This window comes from Ptychodera flava, chromosome 20, assembly GCF_041260155.1.
Source record: "Ptychodera flava strain L36383 chromosome 20, AS_Pfla_20210202, whole genome shotgun sequence".
NCBI lineage: Eukaryota > Metazoa > Hemichordata > Enteropneusta > Ptychoderidae > Ptychodera > Ptychodera flava.
The window spans coordinates 12,820,476-12,845,625 of record NC_091947.1 but is presented as its reverse complement, the minus strand read 5'-3'; the positions used below and the strand labels follow the sequence as shown (position 1 = coordinate 12,845,625).

General features: G+C 35.9%; 1 protein-coding gene across 14 annotated transcripts; it reads left to right on the top strand.

Annotated features, from left to right (window-relative positions):
* Positions 1-544: 544 nt before the first annotated feature.
* LOC139120064 (cytosolic purine 5'-nucleotidase-like) lies at positions 545-24,936 on the top strand. Of its 14 annotated transcripts, none has more exons than XM_070684126.1 (16): positions 545-707; positions 1,892-2,044; positions 4,756-4,832; positions 5,298-5,378; positions 7,190-7,343; positions 9,132-9,283; positions 12,026-12,105; positions 13,515-13,575; positions 13,816-13,857; positions 14,516-14,623; positions 15,562-15,799; positions 16,761-16,812; positions 17,975-18,035; positions 18,774-18,831; positions 19,774-19,892; positions 20,390-24,936. In XM_070684126.1, exons 2-16 carry the CDS (start codon positions 1,894-1,896, stop codon positions 20,624-20,626), a joined length of 1,671 nt encoding a protein of 556 aa, XP_070540227.1. In that variant the 5' UTR covers positions 545-707; positions 1,892-1,893; the 3' UTR covers positions 20,627-24,936. The 14 variants fall into 14 exon arrangements, with proteins under 14 accessions (XP_070540227.1, XP_070540221.1, XP_070540225.1 ...); XM_070684120.1 differs by having other exon boundaries at positions 587-707; positions 1,749-2,044; XM_070684124.1 differs by having other exon boundaries at positions 598-707; positions 1,783-2,044.
* The last annotated feature ends 214 nt before the right edge of the window (positions 24,937-25,150 follow it).

Genomic DNA, 25,150 nt, shown 5'->3' with positions numbered 1-25,150 from the left:
CCAGCCTTGACTACTACCTCGATATACAGAGGTACATGGTAGGGAGAGCTCTCCCTACGATGACTGTGGCGCAGATATGTTCTGATTACGTACCGTTGCACACGCACAACTGCTATCAAATGTAGCACCTTTTACTTCGTCAAGGTCACTTGAGTTCATTTGGAATTTATTTCAGTGTCAAAAACAGACATAAAGAAAGATATATCATTTGAACCGAAACCTATAGCTCATTGTCTCGTCTCACATTCCGAACCCAAAACATCCACCATGTCCCAAGCAGGTTAACGCCTGCATCGTTAGCCAATCATAATGCGTGTTTCATATGTCACGTCTTTATGTTGCTATTTTCGCCGTCTCGCACTGCACTCAATATCAGCTGGTCGATCACAACAAATAAGTCCGCTCAAAATTTGTATTCTCTGTGACGTCCATCCTTTAAAATTTTGTTTTTCCGATAAAGCATATATTTGAAGATTTGGTAAGAGAGGTCTCTGACGTTTGATTACCCCATTCAGAAGAAAATTTTGTGGCGGACCGTGCTTTGTTTTGGTCGCCCGGCTCAAGGTTATTTCCAGTTGTGATTGTGAATAGGTAACATGTTGGTGATGTAGTGAGCAACCCAGAGCAAAGGCAGAACAACACAAGGACATCGTCCAAATTATAAAATATTTCAGACTTTCTTAACGAGGCGGATTTAGTAGAGACAGGTATGTGTTCCCAATTATGTATGGCACCAACTAAATAAAGAGTATTGCGGATATTAAAATCTTTCCGTGGAAATAATTCTAAAAATCGATATCGTCGACTGGCACTGTACTGGCAGACGAAAAAATTCAGTGAAACTGCACTGCTGTGATTGCATGCATGACACAACATGTGTTTTACTGTATGTTTCTTATTTAAGCGGACGAGACGTGTACATTTACCGACTTACTAAACGCCAGCCAGCAGCCTGTTTACAAGCAAACCGTTCATAGTACTTCGACTCCCATCTCACGGGCTGTACTCACCTAAACACATTAATAACGTAGCGTTTATGTCGAAATTGTTTTATGTGGCTTTATCGAACGCCTGTATTGGATGATTGGCTTTACGAAACTGTGGTGTGCTTGAATTTGGGCCAGCTGTTCAATTGACATGCAAATAATGTCCAGCCCTTTATTCGTTAGTGCGTCTCAACCTTTGTATTATGCAGAGCATACACGCAGATGGTATTGTATGCAAATATTAGGTCTGAGCTTTGTGGTGACAGCCCTCATCAGATACGAGCAGTCTTATTCAGTTAATGCGCAATACAAAATAGGCTATCGCTCAAGTGAAGTTTAAACATCATAACGGGAAGCGTATCCAGCATATATCACCTGTTCCGTAAGAAAAGGTCTTGGTGCTTGAAACTGGTGTTCGGCATATTAACCTCATCTTTGTGCGTAGTTCAAGGTCACATTTAAGGCTGTAACATTTACTCCAGTCATTTTGTGTCTTTCTGTAGACTTTAGGTGAACCCTTTGTGTTTATAGCTATTTTCAGTAACAATGTATTTGTTGTTGTAATGTAATGCCATCACTGCATGACTTAAATGTATCTTGGTAATATCTGTGTAGATCTAAAATCATTTTAAAGCTTCATGATTAGTTTGTCAAAGCTATCTCCAGTATCTAGTTTACTATCACACAGCCTTACATAATCTCCATATATCTGCATTCCTAGATGCTAATATAAACCTGTATTTCACTGTGTCTTAAATATAGGCTGCATTGAATCTCTTTGTGTGCATTCTGTCAGTTGTTGTGTTTGCACTGCTGCACTGCTTCCCCTGCCATGGCTAGCAGATTGTCTTCCAAAAGAGTGTCCTTTGACGATTGGATCATGTATGATCCCTTTCCAATGGCAGTGATGGACAACAAGCCAACTCTGGATTTCTCACCGGGTGGGGCGGCAGCGAAAAAATACCGCAGAGATACACCGCACCGTGTCTTTGCTAATCGCAGTCTGAGTCTTGAGAAAATCCAGTTCTTTGGCTTCGACATGGACTACACCCTAGCAGGTAAGTAAATTTATATCGGAGCTAACATTGTGACAATGTAGTGAACTGCAGAGGTTTCATATGTTGTGTCATTCAGTCAGGACTCACAAAGTGTCCCAATTTAAAATTCAGAGAGCGGTAACTTGCCCTTACCTTGCAAATTGCAGATTGCATCATGCAGTACACAAGTTTACCATAGGCAAGCTAGGCCAGTGTGGTTCCAATTAACAGAGAAGTAGGAAAAGACAAGTTACAAGTTCTTACTATTCTGTGTTTTATGAAATTAAAAACTAGTAAAGACATTTCCTTTGCAGAAAGCCCCCAGAAAATAAGTGTGGGTACACCATGTACAAATAACACATATTTGTCACTTTTGTAAAAATTACCATGTCAATGTGTTATTAGTAAGTGACGCAGGCATTTAATTTTCTCATACACAGCAAGGCTATTGATTGAAACATTTCTGCAACAAGATTATTGATTGAAAATTGCCATATGTTAATATCATGGTTTGTGTAGAATAACAGTCTCAGACAAGATGATTGTTGGGTAAGCCTGGTCTGGATGAGATAACATATATACTGTTCTTGTTAACTATTATTCAGGGCTAGATATTAATATAAATATGTAACATTGTCTTTCATGAATGTGAAAACAGAAAGTGTTCTGTAGATACATGTACAATGCATATCTGTCCTTGTTAAGCGGTTGTTAACAATTTCATAAATAGACATTTCATATGTGTAAATACAAAATTGACACCCACTATAATTGGGTAATAGTTGCAGCTTTGTTGTATGGAGGTCATGTGTATTGGGACAATTGTTGTTGAGATTACATCATCACACTTTCCACATTGAAGCTATGTTCTAATTTCCATAGCCTTGCAATCCAATGTTAATATTGCAGTGTTTTCTCCTAGCCCTTAAAATTTGACCCAGATCAATTTATAGTTGTGTGCAGTGAAAAGCACTTGAAGTTGAAATGTTTACGTAGCTATGTAACAGTATTGATGATAAATTGAGCATCGGGAGAATAATTTACAAGCCAGAAAGGTAGACACCTGGGAATCGAAGAGAAAATTTCATGTTTAACTTTTCAATAAGAGAGTCACATATTTTTTCAATCATCTGAAATTGTAATCATTGCTAGCTATAAATATGTCAAGCGTCCCTCATAATATAAATACACTATCAATGCAATATTATTCCAGGGGTCCTATTTCTCATAATGTCTGGTATTTACAAATACATTTCGCAATGTGAAAATTGCCACGAAACAATTTTCCTAAGAAAATATAATGATATAAAGCATCGCAAGTATACACACGTCTACAATTTTCTGGAATGCTTCCAAACAGAGCAGTATATGAACACAAATGAGATCTATGGATTTGTCTTCTATAGATACCATTTAAATGATATTTCTGCAGTAACTCATGACATTACATAAATTCATCCCATGTAAAAATTGATGAAGATTATCTCAACAGAAAACCCTGGGGTCTGCACTTTATGCAAAACTTGGCAGGTTTAGGAACATGTATTCATTGCTTGAAATTGCAAAATATATTCAAAGTGAAATTAGAGTAATTGCAATAGTTTTGTTTTCACATTATGGTTTGTTTGTTGTTGTCATTTATGTAGTCAGATTTAGTGTTTAAACAGGAAATACTAGTACTTCTCTTCATAACTACAAAAAATGCAAAGGGTTATTTTATCATGATATTCATCATAATGCTTTAAATTCCTGAGATGTATATTAGATTGTTCAAGTAATAATGCAGATATTGTTCGGTTAAAATATAACTCCAGACGAAAAATCATCAGTGCTAGTTATCAATTGAGCCAAGTCATTGTCAAAGCTAGACTATCTTACATGACTTATAAATTGCCAGCAATACAGTTTTGAATTTATATTTCATTCTTGATAGCAATTTTTTTTTTCTTTCTCTTTCTTACATCTTTTGAAAACTGTTATGGATCAATGTTTCAGAAATCATAAATACTTGATGAGATTTTGTCCTAGTAGCAGGTCATGAAAAGCTAGTCAAGGACATGACATTGGATGTTGAATGTAGATCAAGAAATTTAACACAGGAAGCTAAAATATGCAGGGATTGTGATCATTGCAGAAGTATTTTGCAATTCTCGTGGTTGTAGACTTTATAATCAATATGCAAGCTTTTCCTAAATGTGGACCAGTGTGAAGAGGTCCAATGTCCACCTGTAACAATACGAGTTGACTTTGTAAGACAGTACAAGGAAATAAGGAAGTAAGTTGTAGATTTAATGGTAGAAAATAACCTAGAACAAGACAAGTGGCTCATCATGACACTCAGACAAGAGTCATGGAGAGTTGTACTTCAAAACCATTTCCAAAAATTGAAATGTAGAAAGTGAGGGCTCTCTTTGCTGTCATTTCCTTTTCACTGCAATATGTGAACCTAAACCCAGTTGTCAAAGGTGATTGTGGAACTGTTTACAGGGAAACAGGTTTAGGCACATTACATTATCTTTTATCAATCTCAGTGATGAAACTTGTGAATATTGCAAGAGACAAGTATACGTAGATGCTGAAATCATCACAAAATCACTCCAAACCATTATTCAACTCGGCAGTCAAGTATCTGTCTTTGTCTATCATTATCCGAATTAGTCTTGATGTTCTGTAAAGTTCACTACATGACAGAAAAGCCTTTCATTAATTTTGAAATCTTGTTTTTTTCACAGTTTATAAGTCCCCAGAATATGAAGAACTAGGGTTTGATCTTGTTGTTGAGAGGATGATATCAATTGGCTATCCTCAGGTAAATCTTTACCAAAGTCCACATCCTTGAGAGATTCGTAGCACATAAATATCACCTGTTTGAAGATGTTGCTTATCCAGTCTCCTTTATGCAAATAAGAATATCTCAAACATTTGAAAATCACACCTAGCATGTCGATGTTGCACAGCATCCCTGTAGAGTTAAACTAGATTTATATAGCTAGTGACTGTATTGTGTTCATATACAATTCAGATTGTTGCTTTTCCCTATTATTTATCATGTTAAAAAAATTGAATTTCAAATTGTTATGAAATCCAATCATAAATGGAAAGGAGAGATTAATCATTATAAAAGAAGTTTCAATGCTATGCTTGTTTCAAAATGATTCATTTATATATCAGAGCAGAATTTTTCCTTAAAAACACCAATGGAAGTTGAGTGACAGAAGGCAAAACAGCTTGTTCTAGTGCGCACTCAAATACCTGTATCAAACTTATATTACAGGAACTCTTGAACTTTCAATACGACCCTTCATTTCCTGTTCGTGGATTACTATTCGACAGAGAATATGGAAACCTGATCAAGGTATGTTTACTGTCTGTATCAATTTTCTTCCCCTTGTTGCATTATTCTGGAGTGATTGCTGCACAAAATTAGAAACGCTTCTTCTTTGCTAGTTGGGCAATGAAGTTCACATTAGATTTATATCCTGACAGCGTGACCTATGGTAGTGTAATTCATCACCGGTACTTTAGGAACACTATTTGTAACTGCATGCACAGGTATTTTAAGAATGGTATCCCATGACTTTAATGTCACCATGATTATAGTTGCTAATAGTGATGATTATACTGCTGTGAAATGTTTCAAGTAGAAGTTTGAAAGCTTTCAATTCAGTTTGCAGAATTTTGCTGTGGACAGTGTTAGGAATAAAATATCAACTTCTGCATTTCATTTTCAAGGGAAACGAATGGGTTGAAGAAAAATGACAAGTCAAATGTTTATAAATTATAGGCTCGTATTTGTTTGATAAAAGCCAAAGTCCACTTGTGTCCACTTTAAATTTGGAACAGTCCGAATGTAATGTGTATCAGTTTGGTTCATAACAAAGGGACTAGTTTATTGCATGCTGTAAAACAATTGTAGTTCAAATGAACATACAATTGGTGATAGTGAGAAAATCTAGTGTGCGTACCATGAGAATGAATAAATATCACCGCATCCATAGCATAACTTATGGTTTTGTTCCGTTTCCTCATGGAGGATCTAAATTTGAAAACTCTCTGCTAATTTTAAACAAAGCCTGACTTGTGTTGTCATTGTACTTCACACACATTTGTGCATTTATAACAAAACAAATGTGATTGCCATCATACTGCAGTTTCCTCAGTAGTTTTACAAATTTCCTACAATGAATTTTAGGTGTGTTAACATTAGCTAATTCCATAGGTTATCAAGACAATTAGGTGTCCTGACCTCAAGTACAGGTAAATTATTACCAAATGCAGGGTTCAAGGAGTTTGTTTAACCCAGGTCTTACATTGTTCGTAAAATGCTGCAATATGTATATTTGCCTGAATGTTAGCTTTGGAAAACACATCTCACAAAAATGGTAGGAGTACCGGTAATTGTTATCTATAGACCTTTTAATGTAGGAATTTCTAAATATGGAGCAGCAACCAATAGTACAGGCATAAATGTTCCAATGTAGATGTGGTCATGTAGGAAAGTAGACGAACAACCTTTCATTCCCATAGGGATGCAGGAAAGAAGTATTTATAGGCAGATATTGCATTTGAATAATAATGGGAATAACTCTGTGTTGCAGATGTAAAGACTCTGAAAATGAAAGCATTGATTTTAATCCATTTATAGAAGTTCAAATCTATAATCCAAAAAGCTAAAGTAATGAGAAAGCATGACTGAAAAGTGAAAGGCAAAAGCTCTTGAAGACTCAATATAGTAATCTGCTATAAGTCTTTAGCAGTCCTTTATTTCTGTACTTTGGTTAGTGGCACTCTTTAAATGAGCAAAAGGGTGGAAATACTTCTTGAAAGGCAGGATATTGCACTGTTAAAGCACAATGCATAAAAGGGGCAGAGACGATGCTTACAAGCTTTTTGTGCAGCTGTCAAACATTATACAATATGGCATAGCACAGTTGCAGTGTTGTGATGTTGATACTATTGTTTGTGACATGAGCTTTCATTTTCTAGAACTTGTGACATTGACTGTCTTCAAAGTCGTATCACACCATCTGGGAATGAAACAAACCGTAGGTAAGTTTTTATTTTGCCAGTCTTTACTTTTCATAGCGATGTAAGAAAAGTGAACAGGCTGCAAATCTTCATTCAGTTGCTTGCATAATGTTGTGTCACAAATGTTATCTTTGTCAGGTGGATTCCTTCGGAAACATATTGGTGTGTGTACATGGATTTAAATTCCTGTCGGGAGCAGAAATTCAGGAACTCTACCCAAATAAATTTGTTCAAATCAGTAAAGAAACAGGGGATAGGATTTACATCCTAAACACACTTTTCAATCTACCAGGTAAGTGTCATTGTGCACCATCTTTAGTTTTAGATGAATGTTATACCAAGGCATTCAAATATAATGTGTTTCAGTGTTTTTAGCTGAACCAGATCATACTAGCAATTTCTATAGTAAATTCTCAGTGTTCATATATTCAACCTGTAACTGCTCATTGGATGGCTCAATCCTTTTGTTTACCATGGCAAAGTTAAACAGAGTAAAAGTGTTAAAATAACTTCATTGAACAAGCACACTTCTCAGTGCTTTATTTTCATGTCATAACTACAGTGTACAAGTACCTGTCATAATGATATTGAGGAAGACTTTTCTCATGATTCCTTGGAGTTTGACGACTACTCCATTTAAAGTTTATTGGTATTGGTATCTGTTTGAAAGATCAATTGAAAAACATTTACGGGAAAATACATGGAAAAATTGGGCCCCCTGCTAAAGAGAGTAATACCAGTGACCAGTGACAATTCCTCATATAGTATTTGTCATACTTTCCTAGTCATATGGTACAGCCTGTGGTCAAAGGCTGCTCATACCTACTATATGTAGCTGTTTTTAGCCAAGGAAATCATTATTCTGAAATGCAAATATTACAATTAATTTAATTTGAGAGAAATTACTCTCTGTAATGGGGCAATTGTATTCACTTTGTTCAGAGTACCTGCAATGTTGAACCAGCAGTCAAATGTTTATCATGTAATAATTTTGTTTCATTCATGACATGTCCATGTCATTGCCATGCACAAGCAGATTACACCCTGTAGTGTACAGTGTTAAATATTTGAATCTAGGATACTATGAAGCATAATCGTGTTCTGTGAACTGCTGTGTATGCTAATCTCACACATAAAAAATAATATTACCATCCGATTGCTAATAATTTATGTTATTTAGTGGTATGCTGATACTTTTCTCCTATTTATGTGAAATCTTTCATCAGTAAGTCTTGTTCGTGAGCTGTTTATTAACTACAAGAACTGCTCTGTGCGAAATGTAGGGTAAATTTTTGTTAAAAAAGTGATGTGATTTTTGTGGGTAGTAATTTCACTGATAATGTCACTGGCCTTGAAAGGATACAATATCATCTAAGTGACAAAATGTACATCTGAAATCTCCCTGTGCGACATCTTTTCAGGACATAAAACTGACTGATATATTCTGATGAATAAATGACTTATTCACTATTGATTAGAAGTGTCAAGTGCAGCAAATATTTGCATACTCATCAGGAATGAGAATCAGGAATATTAAAACAGGTTTTCATCAACCTTGACCTAATCAATCAGTATATTTGGGCCACTCATAGTAAGCAATGGCTTTCTAAGTGAAAATTGCAAAAATGTGTGGATAGCTCAAATGTAGGGTTGCATATTTTCGTTTCAGTCTAATACTTGTTTTTATTCAAACAGGCAATGCAATAGGCTGTATGTAGCTTGGTAGAACCAAGGTGAGGTTCTGTGCCTGAATTTTGACTTGCAATGCTGTGTGTCACAAAAATTTACAGTAGTGCAGAATCAATACATAAAAGTCTTTGAGATTACCAACATTTTGGTGTCACGGTCGGCTCACACAAATATTCTGTTCACGCAGGGGATACAGAACGTGGCAGTTTTATCTCACATGAGTTGAATTTTAATTACTCAATCCCAAGTACGTCATATACAGTACATCTGATACAACACTTGAAAACCAGACACAGGGTGAAAAATTATCAATCTGACAAAACAACTTCAGTCAAAATCTGTATATTTTATTGTAAAGTTTCAATAAATATGTGATTGCTTGACTTTACAGAGACCTACCTGTTGGCGTGTCTGGTGGATTTTTTCTCCAATTCAGAACAGTACAAACAGTCCAGGACAGGGGTTACAATAGGTGATCTGTTCATGTCATGGAACAGCATCTTCCAAGATGTCAGGGTATCTGTTGACTGGGTGCATGATAAGGTAAGCCAATTTATAATCTTTATATTTCTCTATTTTATATGAGAATCACTTTTATGTGAGCTTAAATACATTTCTCTCCTGTACTTTTTATGTTGATCACATTCATTTGTCATGTGATTATGCTAAAGAAACAAAGTTGCCAGTTTGGTAATATTTTTTTTCTGTCCGTGAAAAATTATTTTCATTCAGCTGTAATATACACTACTGGTAAATACTAAATAGCCACAATGACCCTTTTATAGATATGGTACATTAACCTTTCACCCCTGATTCCCTGCAAACAGGGCCACAATTACCATTTGTAACATTGGATAGGGGGCCAAACCATGGGGGTGAGGGTAAAACGATTAATACATCTAATACATTATTTAGTAAATTGACTTTTTGATAGAATCTTTACTGAATGCTTTTGTATGCAAACTTAAAGCGCAGTGTTCGTCGCGCTGCGCGTGCGTGATTTTTTGTTTATAAACATAAATTTTTGTAAACATAAGTTTTCTCAACTTCAATCAGAGTGAGATGGGAGCAGTCCCCCACTTTGTTAAGGCCTTTGTGAGACTCAACATCATGCAATAGTAAAATATTAAGATCGGAAACGAACTTCAGTGGTGTATTTCTATCTATAAACTCGTGAAGAGCTACGAACATTGGGACACTACACTCAGCACATTATGTCGCTGAGTTTACTGCACGCAGACACAGTGAACAAAAGCTTTGACGCGCGCGATCACGCTGGTTGTTCACAATGCTATGTACAGTACAGTGAAAATACATAACTAAAATGATCAACATTGCCTATATATGTAGACCAGCAACAAGCACAATGCCTAACACAAAAATTACACTCAAGACCATGATCGGCAAGCCAGAGCAGGACATGTGAGATGTTGTTGGGAGACCGCGGTCACCGCGTTGACGTACACGGATATAGAGAATCCGGTCCCACAATGTACCGGCCCGCTAAGACTTGGCCCACAACCAACTGTTGATCACCATGTCTTACTTCTCCTAGTATTACGTGGTAAGAAATAGTAAAATGACAGAAACAATAAACAAAACGAGTGGGTTTTCGCGACATTTGGCAGGGAAATTGCACGGTTACACCATGCATAGACGTATCGAGAGATCCTGTGCCCCGGTCCTGTGCACGGTCATGGCAGTGATCCAACCGCTAGCTGGTGTAGGCCTACCGGTGCTGGGCAAACTTCGTTGTTGTACCTCCTGATTGCCGGGTAGGTCTGAATCCTCTTTCAAGTGAGATAACCCCCACATAACAAGAAGACCTATGAAAGGTCCTTTGCTTGACTTGATACCTGTACTCGGAATTCTCGTTTGCACCCCAAACGGGGTAAACTTTGTAGTTGAGTTGGATTCTCCACAGCCGAGTGTGTACATAGCGCGTCATATACCCGGTTTGACACGGACGTTCATACAGACCACGGAACGGAACAGATGCAGAGATCGATGCTTCTTGCTGCAGCGGGCATTGCTCTGCGAGCTGTAGATTTCTGTAGTTTGGGTTGTTGTCTTTGTACTCCTGTCGGGCCTCTTGAAATGAAAGCTCTCGTCCTTGCTAGCGATGTCGAAAACTAGAGCCCGGTCGTTGATAGTCTGTTGGCGTATAGGCCTACATGCGTACGTCTAGCTCTATGGCTCGAGCGATAACAGTAGCCGAGCCCCATTCAACTGATTCAAGAAAATCATGAGCAAATGTGATCTCAATCCAGCGTGCAATCATTGTTCAATATTCAGCAGATATTTAACTTAGATTAATTGACCTTTTATTGCGTGTTACATTTGAATAGTTGGTATGCTTGTGACAGATCAGCCTGCCATTTTAACAAGCGGCAATATCGCAAACATTACAATCAACCCGTAACATGTGCGGCGTTCTTGGATTTGTTTACAACAGAGGGGGACCCCCTCAGGAGGATGCGCAGCGCGACGACCACTGCGCTTTAACATTAAGGCTCCATCAAATTCAGCTTTGATGTATTTTCCACTTTTCTGGTTCAGTTTGTAAGAGACAGTGTCTTGTTCTATTTCTAAAAGTAAAATCATGTCCAAATGCCCAGTGTGCTAACCTTCAGTATAGCTTGTACTGGAAATGAGGCCCAAAATGATTATATCAAACAAAAGTTGTTTTCATGGTATAGGTGGTGTCAATATGTACTGCCACCTTGATAGAACAGCAAATGTCATTGTAACCAAAATTTGTGTCATGATTCAGTACAAATGTTTCCTTATGAAAATGTTTTAATGACAAGCTGTCAACAGATGTGTCAAATCTGATTAGGTAATAAAAGTGTCAGTCAAGTCAAGAAATGTATGTAAGCTGTGTTGAAATTATACCAGTATATAATATCAGCCATGTTGTGCCAAGCAGTAGTTTATTTTTCAGTGCAAGTTTATTTCGTTATGCTTTATAGGCATGTTAGCAGTCTTTTAAATGGTTAAATGTAATTAGCAAAGTTCTTAAATCTACACAGTACTATAAGTTTCAAGATTGGGAAATGAAAGAAGATTTTACAAACTTTAATCAAGAGCTCAGTCAGTGAATGAAAATATATAAAATGTTCAGAAAGTTTGTGAGAGGTTAATAACAATCAAATGTAATTAAAACAATTTTACAAGTCAATTAGAATGCTGATGGACAGTTCAACGGATCTGGACATTTATATAATATAAGTTTTGTACCACAACAATTATCTGTAATTTTGTCCCACGTCTATTTCGCACCAGGGATCTCTCAAAAAAAAGACGATAGAGGAACCAGAGAAATATGTTGTCAAAGACCCTCGCATTCCATCATTGCTTCACAGGTGAGTGACATTAATCGGATGTGATGTCTACAACTGGTGGCTGATACCTTTAAATGACATATCGCCAGTCTTTAAATAGTAACCACTGTGGTTAAGGGGTGTTCAATGATGATTATTATATATCATATGTCCACACCCATATCTCTCTATCCTAGAGACTTTTACTGCAAAATATCAGCCATGATATTTTACAACAAATGTCAAGATATACATGATAAATGTCATCAGTTTTTGAGTGTTCTTGGAGTACATATACATATTGAAAGTAAACAAATATATTGGTGATACTACAGTGTAAAACTGGAGCTAAAAGAACAGATGTATTGTACAGAATGACAGTTCTTTGGCCAAGATGGAATTAGCTTGACAAAAGATTATGTGATATCACCAAAGCAAGGCACCATTGTTGCGAGGCACAAGATGTCAAATTTATTTACCTAGAAACCTTTCAACTTTTGGCAACTGGAACTGGGAGACACTTCATGGTTGTGACCCCTAACATGAATTAGGTCATCAGTTATTGATATCTATTGTGCAGCTGTTTGCTCTGTGTTAACCTGTCCTATGATAACGTATCTATGCCTGTATTTATTTGTATTGGTAGTATCTCAGGTTTTGTGTCACAGATTACATCCAGGCTATTTCGTAGTATTTGACTGAGTCATCAAGTTTTGAATATATTCGGAGTTCTATAGCTATAAGGGTAGAAATACATGGAAAATGATTTAATATTAAGATTGTGTCGCAGTTTGCATTTAGATCAAAGTGAAGATTGCTTTATAGCAGCCATTTGTCCTAAATACTCAGGCGTATACTGTTTGTTATCAGAGTACTGAAGTAAGACCAATATCACAGTACGTGAGCATTGAAAACAAGAATTGCCTTAGTTTATGCAATCTTATGTTCTTACTTGGGCTTCTTATATTTGACAGCTATGACGCTGTAATAAATAATACTATGTGGGGTCGTAAAGGGAGAGTAAATACTGTTGGTACATAAATTTGAATAGAAAAAAATTGCAATAAAAAATATGGTGTATACCACAAACGTCATCCATCTTTGAATGTAGATCTTTTGCCAAACCTAGAAGACTGTCTTGTTTGGGTATCAGACAGAAAAGATTTCTGTTGTGTTTTGTGGTGTCAGTTAGGTACAACATTTTGCACAAACTTAAATGCAGATTGGCTTTGCTAATGCAAGTAACCTAATTGTTTCCCTGTCATGGCTGTAAAAGTCATGTCCCTTGGAGACAGAAGACAGAACGTACAATGAAGTGACACAAAAGAACACATGACAGTGACAGTGGCATTCAAAGTTAGTAAACTTGTTACAAAAGTAGCCGTCCATCCATTTTGATGCTTCCATTGTGTGTTAATTCATTAGTGTTGGATCATCTGATTGCTTTGTAGGATGAGACAAGCTGGAAGGAAAGTGTTCCTTGCAACAAACAGTGACTACAAATATACTCAGGTATGCTGACCAGTATTGTAATAAATTCTTTTATCACTTTTTGACATGTTTATGAAAGCAAATCTGGTTCATGACATTCAAGTATTGATATGTCCCGACACAACTTTAATTTTACCAAATTTATCAAACTACTGGTTTATGATGCTGTGTTGTGTGTGAAACTGTCAACCTTCAAACTGCTTGTTTATCTTGCTAATACAGAACTACCAAACATAATATGGTTGGTTATTTTTTTTGCAGGCAATGATGACATACCTGTTTGACTTTCCACATGGACCAACAGTGAGTTATTGTTTAACAAATAATGTAATGACTTATTCTATCTTTGTGAGCCTGTGCTGTAACACTCTGCTTTAGCATTGACAAATGCATATATTGATTCATCAAAGCCCTTTTAATATCCTGTGTATTGTAGATTACATAACATTGTAATCAACATGATTGCAGTTAATTGATAAATTGCATTTCCACATTCCACTATTCTAGTTCGTATGTACTTCACGTTCAAACTTTAGCACAATAAGTCTTGAAAATATATAGTCACACTTTACATATTATTTTTGTCACTTTTTATGTTTGGTGAGAAGTCAATTGTGTTGTCAGAGGAACATTGAAACATACTTGAGGAGTGATCTACAAGACACCCCAGGGCCTTTTCACAAACAGGAAAGATGAGGAAACGACAGAAGTTCATGTATATGTATTTACCATGAGTATATATTAATAGGGTAAACTGCATTTGGGTGGGGAGATAATATTCTAGAGTGGTATCATGTACTTGTATCACTTGAGCTTCAAAGTTGATATTTGAGTTGGCAGTTTAGCTTCAAGAGGTATTGTGTGACAGAAAATGCAAGAATTATCAATGTTTTCCGATTGTAGTAGGTTTTGTCAATTTACCAAGTGTATCACTGACAGACTTTGTATTGATTTGTCTCAGCCTGACAGTCCTCATCAGCCATGGCTTACATATTTTGATGTGGTAATAGTGGATGCCAGGAAGCCTCTGTTCTTCGGGGAGGGCACAATCTTAAGGCAGGTTGATGCAGTAAGTATTGTTATCTATTTATTGCATAACCAGTACATGTTACAAGTGTTACTATTTAATTTCTCACAGTTGGCAAACAGTTATGAAGTATTTACCATGGAAGTGAAGTAGGCTTATGTCGCCCTACTTTCAAAACACGATCAAATTTCAATCAATTTCACAATCGTAATGATGTGCTAAACCAAAATGATATGAGAAATCAAATTACCTAAATGCCGGTAACAAAATCTGATCAGATAGCTGAACTTACAAAAGAAATAGAGACAGGCTTATTATATGTCTGACTTCAAAAATCTAAGCTAACATAATTTTCAGTGAACAAAATTACTACGCTATTGGACTATCAACTAAGACATTGTTTAACTGTAATGGTGCATTCTGAACATAATAATAGTGAACTCTTTACAGTTCTCTGAGCTGTTACAAACTGCCATAGTCACTGCTCCTATATTTGGCTATGGAGAAATCGCCATTTTTAACCTTTTCACACATACAGACACAGACAGATACACACACATACACACACAGTCATACAAAGACTGACACACACACAAACATCAATATTGAAATTTCTGTGTATAGGTCCATCAACCTAATGGAAAACTTTGGGAATATTGTAGATCTGCAGGTGAAACCTTTGCAAAATACCCAATTTCCATTGGAAACACTTATGGTCACTGAAGAGACTTGAAATTGTCCCGTATGATTTGAAAGGGATTGCAACAAAATCATGGGATGCATAGCAGCATGTCCAAAACCACAATTGAAATACTGCAAATATCTAAAGGAAGTCTGATTGACTCCAGTTGAACTTTGGCAGTGTCTTACAGAATTCCTGTTGGAATTTCTTGAAAGGGGAGGCTGTGTGAAGAAATGAAAAGAATTGTGTATGTGTTTAAAGTGAAATTAAGAATACTGGGTATCTGTTACTCTTTTAGGAAACTGGTGTACTTCGAATTGGCAGACATGTAGGTTCTCTTGAGCAAGGCCAGGTCTATTCCGGTGGTTCATGTGATGTCTTCTGTAAGTTAATTGGTGCCACTGGCAGGGATGTTCTTTACATTGGAGATCACATCTTTGGCGACATTCTGAAATCAAAGAAAGTCAGGGGCTGGAGAACGTTTCTTGTTGTCCCAGAACTTGCTCGAGAGCTCCAAGTTTGGACTGAAAAAAGAGGTGAGAGACAGGCTGTGAAATTTTCAGTATGCTCATTAAATTTCTGGACTCTTTGATTTAAATTCAGAATATTGAGAAATTTCCAGTACCACTGCATGTAATGACAGCCTTATACAAGGACATTGAAGTTGCAAAATATGTATTCAAAATCATATAATTTAATATTCAACATCAAGTATGCATATTTATTGTAAATGTGGTTTGATTGTAGATTAAGGGTTATGTGCAGCAAAAGAAAGAAAAGCATTACCATTTTAAAAAAGAAAAATTTGTGAGTTTCACTTATGTTCTTCTGAATCCGGACAAATCAAACACATTGTCGCAATTGTAATAATGGAGTTATTAAGTGGAATTTCCATTATCATCAACACAAACAATTAATCGTTTTTAACAGCAGCTGGAGGGGTTAACTCATATAACATTGATTTTTGTTTTGCATTTTGTAGGGATATAAGGTTCAGGGTCACATTAATGCTTTCAAAAGCCATTTCAAAGTCCAGCAGAATGGCTTATTTTAGGAAGTTTAGTCTACAGAAATACCGTACCGCAGATGATATGATGTGAATTCTGTATATTAAGCACTTTATTAATGCAGTCTGCCTGAATCTTACACAAGTGTGCATTCTATCTGAAAATACTTTGACATCACTCATAATTAGGGCAAAAGTCATCAAACTTTTTGAGTACTCCGTAGCTGTTTGGAAAGCTGCTCAATATGTAACTTGCTTTGTATTTGCAAAGTGAGATACAAATGTATGCCGGATTGGACAAGTACATCTGAGCCAAATCTGTCTCTCTGTTATGAAACAGCTGACACAAATACATGTAATCCTTGAATACATAACCAAGGTCGTTCCATGTCATTCAAATATTACATTTAAGTATGGTGCATCACAGAGACTATTCATATTTATTTGTACATAATTGATACATTTGTGTCCCATTAAATTTTATCTTTCAGATCTCTTTGCAACCTTGCAGTCCCTAGATAGCAAGTTAGCAGATTTGTACAAGTAAGACACACATAGTTTCAATACTGTTTTTGTACTGTCATGTCCATCATCAAATGTGAGTCCACCTTCATGAAACAGATACTTGTATATTTTTTTGAAATTAAGAGATTAAGATTTGGATGAAAGGATAGTGTTTGTATTTATTTTCCATTGAAACTTAATTATAGTGTATATATTTGGTAATAGATTCTGATGAAGAATACATCAATTGAAAGTCAGCAAGGTTGAGGAGCATTTTATGTCATCCTTTTGCCTATACATGCAGCAGATATAAAGACTAAATAAATTTGGATTTATTCATTGCTTGAAGACTTTTGAATAATTGATGACAAATACACAAAACTCTTTCAGAGAATCCATGTCTGGTTGATAAATCGTACAGTTTATCTTGTTCCAAGTCAACAGTATTTGTCTTTTGCTTGAAAAACTTTTTATGCAATGATTGTGAATCAGTCATTCATACCTGCTTTGAGTCACCAGTGTTACGCACAAAAGGGGATGCAGACTCAGTACGCCTGAAAGATCATGTGATGGCAGTGCAAATGAACCCATGTGTACAGATATGTATGGAAAAAGATGTATTTCTGTGTGTGCATACACACAAGGTTTTGTTTGTACCATGGTCCATTCAAATTCCTGTTTTAAACCTCTTGTAGTGTAGGCAGGCAAATATTTCACATCAGCTTATCATAGAGTATTCTTTAATGAGTTGTAATTAGCAGTCTTAAAACTACAGGTCAGAAGAAATATTTGAGATGAATAAAAGTTCCTGTTAAATGCTATTGTTTATCAGACCCCAACCAGTTCTGTATATGTAAACCTTGAATTATCTATAGGTATTCAGGTTCTAGATTCCATTTTAATGTCAGACTTGGACTTTGTCTGATACCAGTTATCCTGATACAATAGATGTCAGTTTGTGTTGAATTAATGTAAAATCTGATAATACACTCAACACTGTCACCATGTTACACGTTTGGCAAGTACATAGTTTTCACAATGCCAATCACAATGGATAATAAAGCTAATGCTACTGATTTTCATATAAACATTGATATTATCACCAAACCAATATCAGTTACTGTTATTTTGAAAACCAGTTGTTTTATACTCCTGGGTAAATTCCCATGGTTGTTGACCTATGTCCGTGTGCTTCTTTCAGAAATCTAGACAGTACATCTGATGTCAGGCCAGATATCAGCAGTATCAAGAAAGATATACAGGTAACTCATTGAATTTATGGGCAATGTTGAAAAAAATTGGCTTTTTGCTAGAATGATGATATCTTGGCATGGTGTACACATCATCTATCAAAGTTCACAAGTTTGGTGTTGTGATACTCTTCGTCGGGGCAAATATTTTAGATTCTCAAAATTTGTTCATATCAGCCCCCAAAGTGTTTATAAAGATTTTGCATGAGGCCCAACACTTTTAATTTAATTCATTCACAATGTTAGAAACTTTAAATTTCACACATAAATGAAGTTACATCCATTTTCTAGCACCTACATGATGTTCATCAATGCATTTTCTCAAATTCCCTTTAGTTTTCAGTATGTTTTTGTTTTGATACAAGGTTATATAGGAGAGGAGTCCCATTATCTTATCCAATACAGAACATCTCATCGATTGTCTGTTGTGTCCAACTGCTCGATTAATGTCTGTAGTTCTGCTCATTAACTCAAAATCAATAATGTTCAGTCAATGTACATCAGCTGCCCATCTTCAATGCACTGCTAGTCATGGAAACAGCAAACTTCTCAGTCAAAATTTTTTTTGTCAAGTATCTTGATCCATTCTTGTTAATCACTAAAATATTCAAGTATATAAGATGTTTGGCTGAAAGCATACTTAAAACATAGGGTAGAGGTCTCCAAGGGTGCAATATCAATCATGAATGTCTTGATCTAAATAATAATAATAAAATACATGTAATAATATCAATCCTGACTCTATTCTAGGATGCAGTACATGAAATGGATATGGTACATGGGTTACTGGGTAGTCTCTTCAGAAGTGGTAAGTTACATTTGAAAATTACACTTGATCCTCAGCCAGTAACTTTACATCTATATTCACATTTTGTAGTGTATTTTTAATCCTGAAATTATAACATTATTTCTCTTAGCAAGGTGTAAAAAATTAATATTAAGAACAATACAAAAGATTTCTTTGGAGATTTTGAAAGTGTTATTTGAAAAAGTGGTGGGTATGGTAGTGTTTAGCCAATTTAAACTCCAGTGTGATGTCACATTTTACCGATTCTGTTACATGAAGCCCTGAAAACCTCTCAGATCTGTATCTATGGCATTTTTCATAAACCTCAATCTTAATGTCATTACATTCTCATTTCTTTCCAAAATTTCCAAGAGAATGTGCTTCATCAGAGTTCATCTTCAAGATATTTTTGCTCCAATATTGACATACAATTGTTAAATTTCTTGCACATTTATTTTATCTCCTTAAGGTAGTATACACCTCGAAAGTGAAAGACTTAAACTTTTGCTCAAACTTTCCTAAAAGAATATTTCAACCATTCTCTTTCAAAATCAAGAATAAAAATCTGGGGTCACCATGCAAATTTTGGAACTAGAGAAACAAATTACTCGAGATTTACCGATATTTGAAATTCAAAATGGCCGCCATCCCTGAGTTAACTCTATTGAGAAAAAAAGAAAATTTTCAATTTTTGAAAAACTAAGCTGCTGAAAAGTTTTCTTATGCCAAGAGCTTTAAAAAGAACCCCCACAAGTGGTAGATCAGAAAAGAATTGAAAAAGTTTGAGAGTCCGAATATCTGTCCCCGAGGTGCGTTCTACCTTAAGCAGGTCTCATCTGTTTCTCTCTTTGACATTATATGTATAGAAAATTGTTGAGTGTCAATAGTTACTACGAACAGTATTTGAACTTTACAAGAGAAGCTTCATGAAGATAATCATGTTGTCGTTCAATGTGTTTCCAGGTTCCAGGCAGACATTTTTTGCCAATCAAGTATCAAGATTTGCTGATCTGTACGCATCTTCAGTCATCAACTTACTCTACTACCCATTTAGTTATTTCTTCAGAGCAGCTCCAATGCTGGTAGGTCTCATGATATATTGTGGACTGGCTGTTTTACTGACATTTGCTTTACTGGTACATTTGTACATTCTGTATAGTCTTTTCAAAAGCAGTGCAATCTTACTGATATTCAACTGATGTGTACTCATACTATTCTTAAAATGTTGTGCAAAATGCTGCCAAACATTATGGGAAACCTCCATTAACTTAGGAATACCTGACTTCCCTAGAGGATCAATTTCACAGACCTGCCTTTCCTACAATGGTACTACAATGGCACCAGCTGGATAAGATAAACATAACAATGGAACATTCACACCTTGGGGATTAAAAGTCTTCTGTTTGTCACCCGAGTTGGTCAGGCAAGAACTCAGGTTTCAGGTACCATGCAAGTTAATGCAGCCTTCCCCTAATGAACTATGGGTAAATTGAATGATGGGGTTTAAATGTTGTTTTCAAACCAACATCAATGAAAGATTAGAAAGTTTAAATTTTTTCTAATGATAATTCTGTTGTAGATGCCTCATGAATCCACAGTAGATCACTCTGAAGTGTTCCATGAGGATGATTTCCAACAGACCACACCAATAGCATCCAGAAGTCGGGTACTGAGTCAGAACGGTGTCACCAGTAATACAACTCTAGATAAACGTCCACAGATCCTGAGATCCAACACAATCGGGGCACCACCCAATCTGAGGGCCACCACACCAACGAACATCACGCACAACCATGATGAAGACGATGAGGAATAGACAATACCAAGCTTTTGAACAATGCTAAGTTGCGTATTCACCACTGAAGGGACAAAGGTGCTGTATGTAGGGCATGTTTTATATGTCTTTCAAGTGAACTGTTAGCTCTTGTAAAGCTTGTACATGATATGGTTAGTGTGCACATGAAGAGCACTGGATCATATCATCATTGCGAAAAACCAAAAAGTTTTTTAGAAGATCTCCCTAGCTTTGTGAAAAAAAACTTGACCCCTCTAGGATTATGGTGATATGTACAGTTTGTCAGCGTGGGCCCAACATTCTTCAGTCTTGGGATGATGAGAGTCAAGTTTATCCTGTGTGTGCTTGACACTGAGGTTTTCAGATTGTTCACATAGCTCACTGCTAACATGTAGATGATACATGACACAGATAATGACATCAGTTTCTCTGCCTATCAAGTCCATAGGCAGGGCTGAAGGTACATGTGTGTACCATTTTTCAGCATACTTCATCATTCTAACCAAGATAAATGCCAGAAATTAAATAACATGAAATTGGCAAGTTAAATGCCCACAGACAGCAACTTTGTCCTATGAAGTTCTCAATCTTAAGACTAGGTACTTTAATTTTAGACATTACACTAATGCAAAGCCAGGCTTCCTTGCAGAGTTTCTTCACAGCACAGGTGCAAAGTTGTCTTTTATTTCATTTTCTTTGCATTCATTGCACCCTTTTTACTCAACAAAATGCAAGGTTCTATCAGCATCAACATGGCTGAGCATCCATATATCTTGTCAAAGGGTTGAGTATTCTCCAGTGAAATAGAAAAATACAAATTTTTTACTCAAACATTCTTACTGATATTACCGTACAATTATGGACAGCTACACTTAGGCTACTCTCACATACTGGCCCAGATTTTCCAAATCTGGGAACTTGCTGAAAGTTATTGTGTGAAGAGCTGCCCAGGTTGTAATTATCTGAGTGTCTTGGATTTTTATGATGTTTAAATACTCACCAACAAAACCAAACGAGGGCATCAGTACTGATAGCTACTACCTGGTGTAACCCTATGGCATGCAATGGGATTGTTGACTCAAATATATACAGAAAGAGGAAGGTAGTATTGTTAAATAGGAATGATGAGGCTTCATATTGTATACGGTATTTACTACCTTAGTTGAGAGTTGAGCTCATTGAATCATAGGAATTCGTTCCAAATAATCTTAAAGGTATACTGTCACCTGTTCCAATTTTGCCACAGTTACCATGGAAAGAGAAAATCTAACAATCACAGATTTTAAGCGGTGGCCGCTTTTTAAAAACACCACCCTCACATGGGCATTTTGAATACAAGCAATGCCCCTTTGACCATAAATGGGCATATTTAGATTACAGATGACTGAATACCTTTAAATCTACCCCATCCCTTAATAATATTACCTACACTGTGACTATTTGGTTCCAAACCTATTCAACTCAGGTGGTCACAAGTCTTTTCAAAGTAAATTTACAATTACAGATTTACAAACTTGTTTTTAATGAAACTATATAAAATAAACGGCACTATCTGCATTAAGTTGTACTGAGGCACTTCGTGGACTATATCCATTAGTATCGATAGGTTGAGACTACTGACTACATGCAGTGGTTTTCCTCACAAAACATTTTCCTGACTTAACATTATTTTAGCTATAGTACTCAACACTGCTACAGTACTGTAAGTAAGTCGTCTATTACTTAATTAGAAGAATTGGAAGAACGTTGTCACCGAAGGTATATAATGGTGTAATAGGAGAAATGAAAACGAAAGCCAAAGGGAGAGAGTAGTTGAATTAATAGTGCAGTATCTTTAGTATCCAAATGGATTCAGTACAGATGTTGTAACTCCAGATACAGTTTTCCCTCTTTCTCCATCTAGTTCCAATATTACATACTCTATGTTTCAGGGCATTTTTGGTTTTTGTTTGCATTATTTGCCTCAGTGCTTTTATCCACTGAAGTTTTCCACTGTATACATTTTTAACAAATCCATGTTCACATACTGCCTGTACGTTAGCAATGTTGGCTCAGGCAGTTGATGAATTTACCCAATATGTAATATGTAAATGTTTATCATTTGTAAATGCGGTGGACAATTTTTGCCAGTAAGTTATCAAACTGCATTTGCTTTGCACATTTGAGGGTAAATCAGTTATTAGTTAGATAGTAGATTTTTTCATGAAAATTTCATTTCGCATTTAAGTTTTCAAATTTATCATGTTACTTTTATGTTAGGAACCATTTTAATGTATTCCGTCTTTCAAACATTCCTGGCTCAATACAGGAATAGTTGACTGTATTGTTTTTGAAATTCAGGCTGATCAAATGCTGTGGCTACTCCACAGTTTTGAATTTTGCCTGTTTTAATTCATTCATACTCTTAAGTTTATCCAAGAACGAACAATACACTGTTTCTCGCAGAATTTAAAAAAGTTCTGAAATATAGTTGAAATCCCTTATATAGACCATAGTCAAGCAATTTTACTGACAATGTATTTTGTAAAAGTTTTATCTACTTTGTGGAAACTTTCATTGGGAGTTGGGCTTTTCAGTGCACATTTCAGACGGCATTCAAAAAGACATTTTCAAAGCATTGTGGACACATATCCCTGTTTTCTTGCAACATACAGAAAATTAAGTATCCAATTATAAGTTGAAGGAATTTTTTACAGTGGTAGTAAGAGTTAAATTATATCCATATCTAATGTTATCAGCATTTCAGAAATCCACCATGTGGACAATCAGTACATGTTTATTTGCTATTGTAAAAGATACGGTACAGATGCTACCATATTGGTAGTCAGATTACTATGTATAGATCTTTGATCAATAGCATTTTACATAATCCAGTGTAAACTCAACTGCCTTGTTGCAATCTTTTTGTGTAATAGTTTGATGTAATTCATGCCCCACAGTACTGAATTATCGAATTATTTCCCCACCAAAATAACTATGAACAAGTCGCAAATTTTAAGTCAAAGTAATGTTGAAATCAGTTTTCTCTCGAAGTCTGTTCTGTTTCTCATGTAGAGACACTATGTACTGAAATTGTCCAATGCAAGTTTTGTCGGTGCAATAATTACTGTTGTTCGGTCTACAACAACAATTCCAATCTCCTATACCTGGTAAATATTGTTTCTTATTTTCTGATGCACTGTTACCAGGTCACATGGCATCATTTGAATGTCATAGACTCACTCAGTATCTCATTTAGCTTTACCATTTCCCCCATATTGTCCATTTGAATGTTATTTTGTCATGACTGTATCATCACAGAGGACAGTGAGGCTTTCACGGTGTTGTAAGTGCATCCTATTTTGAACATAACATCTCAGGATATGACTGCCACAATCGTCCTTTGAACATATTTAAATTATCAGAAATATTCTGAAAAAAATTAAAACTCAAAAATGTAAAAACAAACAAACAAACAAACAAAAACAAACACATAATAAGTTAAACTAGTAGATTTGTAGAGTAGGATACTTCATTGTCGTTGACTGTGGAAATTTAGTGTTTAGGTACTGAAGCTAACATGAACCAAAAACTTAACTCCATTTTAACCATTTAAGTAATAAGTCTTCCCCAAAGGGTACAGAAAGAATGACACTCCAAGTAGCATCTGTTCTCAGGTTTTGATGCTATTAGTGTACCAGTAGTTTCCTCACATCTTGTAAGAGGCAATCTTCTTGACAACTTTGTACTAATATTTTATAGGTTATACTTTCTCTGAATCTCCCTAACTGTAAATGTGTACAGTGACCATTGGCATCAGCTCTGCAGTCTCGTTTCTCACCCAGTGTAGGCCAGGCTTCCTATCAAGACAATTCTTGCAATATTACCATTTTTCTTCTAAAATTAATTGCTAGAACATTCCATTATATATATGTAGGAGTACGTCCGTCAGTAGCATTGTTTATTTCTAGGCAAGCTATTGCATGAATGCTACAATCTTTAGTAGATCCTATTTATCTGATATGTATCATAGAAGCGACCTTATTATATTTGTTGCGAATAATATATTTAGTAGCTGAGATAGTCTTCAAACTTGTAGCTTCCGTTTGATTTAGAAACCAGTATCTGGTTTCCTATTTCACTCCAAGTGGTGCTATATATACTTTTTAAGTAATAATATGGAAATCAGAGCTGCGATTGCTTGCTCCCAAAGGTTTACGATTATTCAAGATTATAGATGTCATACAAGCCAAATTACTTTTATGAGAATTTTTTATCCTGATTTTTAAGCACCTTTTATGTATTTACAAAATGTCGGATGTTTAGTGAATAAAGTATGTGCTTTAATGTCATCGCTGTGGTGCATTTATTATTATGGTGCCTTTTCTGAAGAAACAACCTATCGTATTTTGCATTGTGACTCTTTTGTGAGAGGATATCCAGATCGATGTGTGTTGTGATACAGTTATGGCTCACCGATGACATACATGGGTGGGCAAATCCAGTGGCCACAGGAATGTTTGACCACTAAATATTTTATCCGGCCCAATGACATCCACACTCATG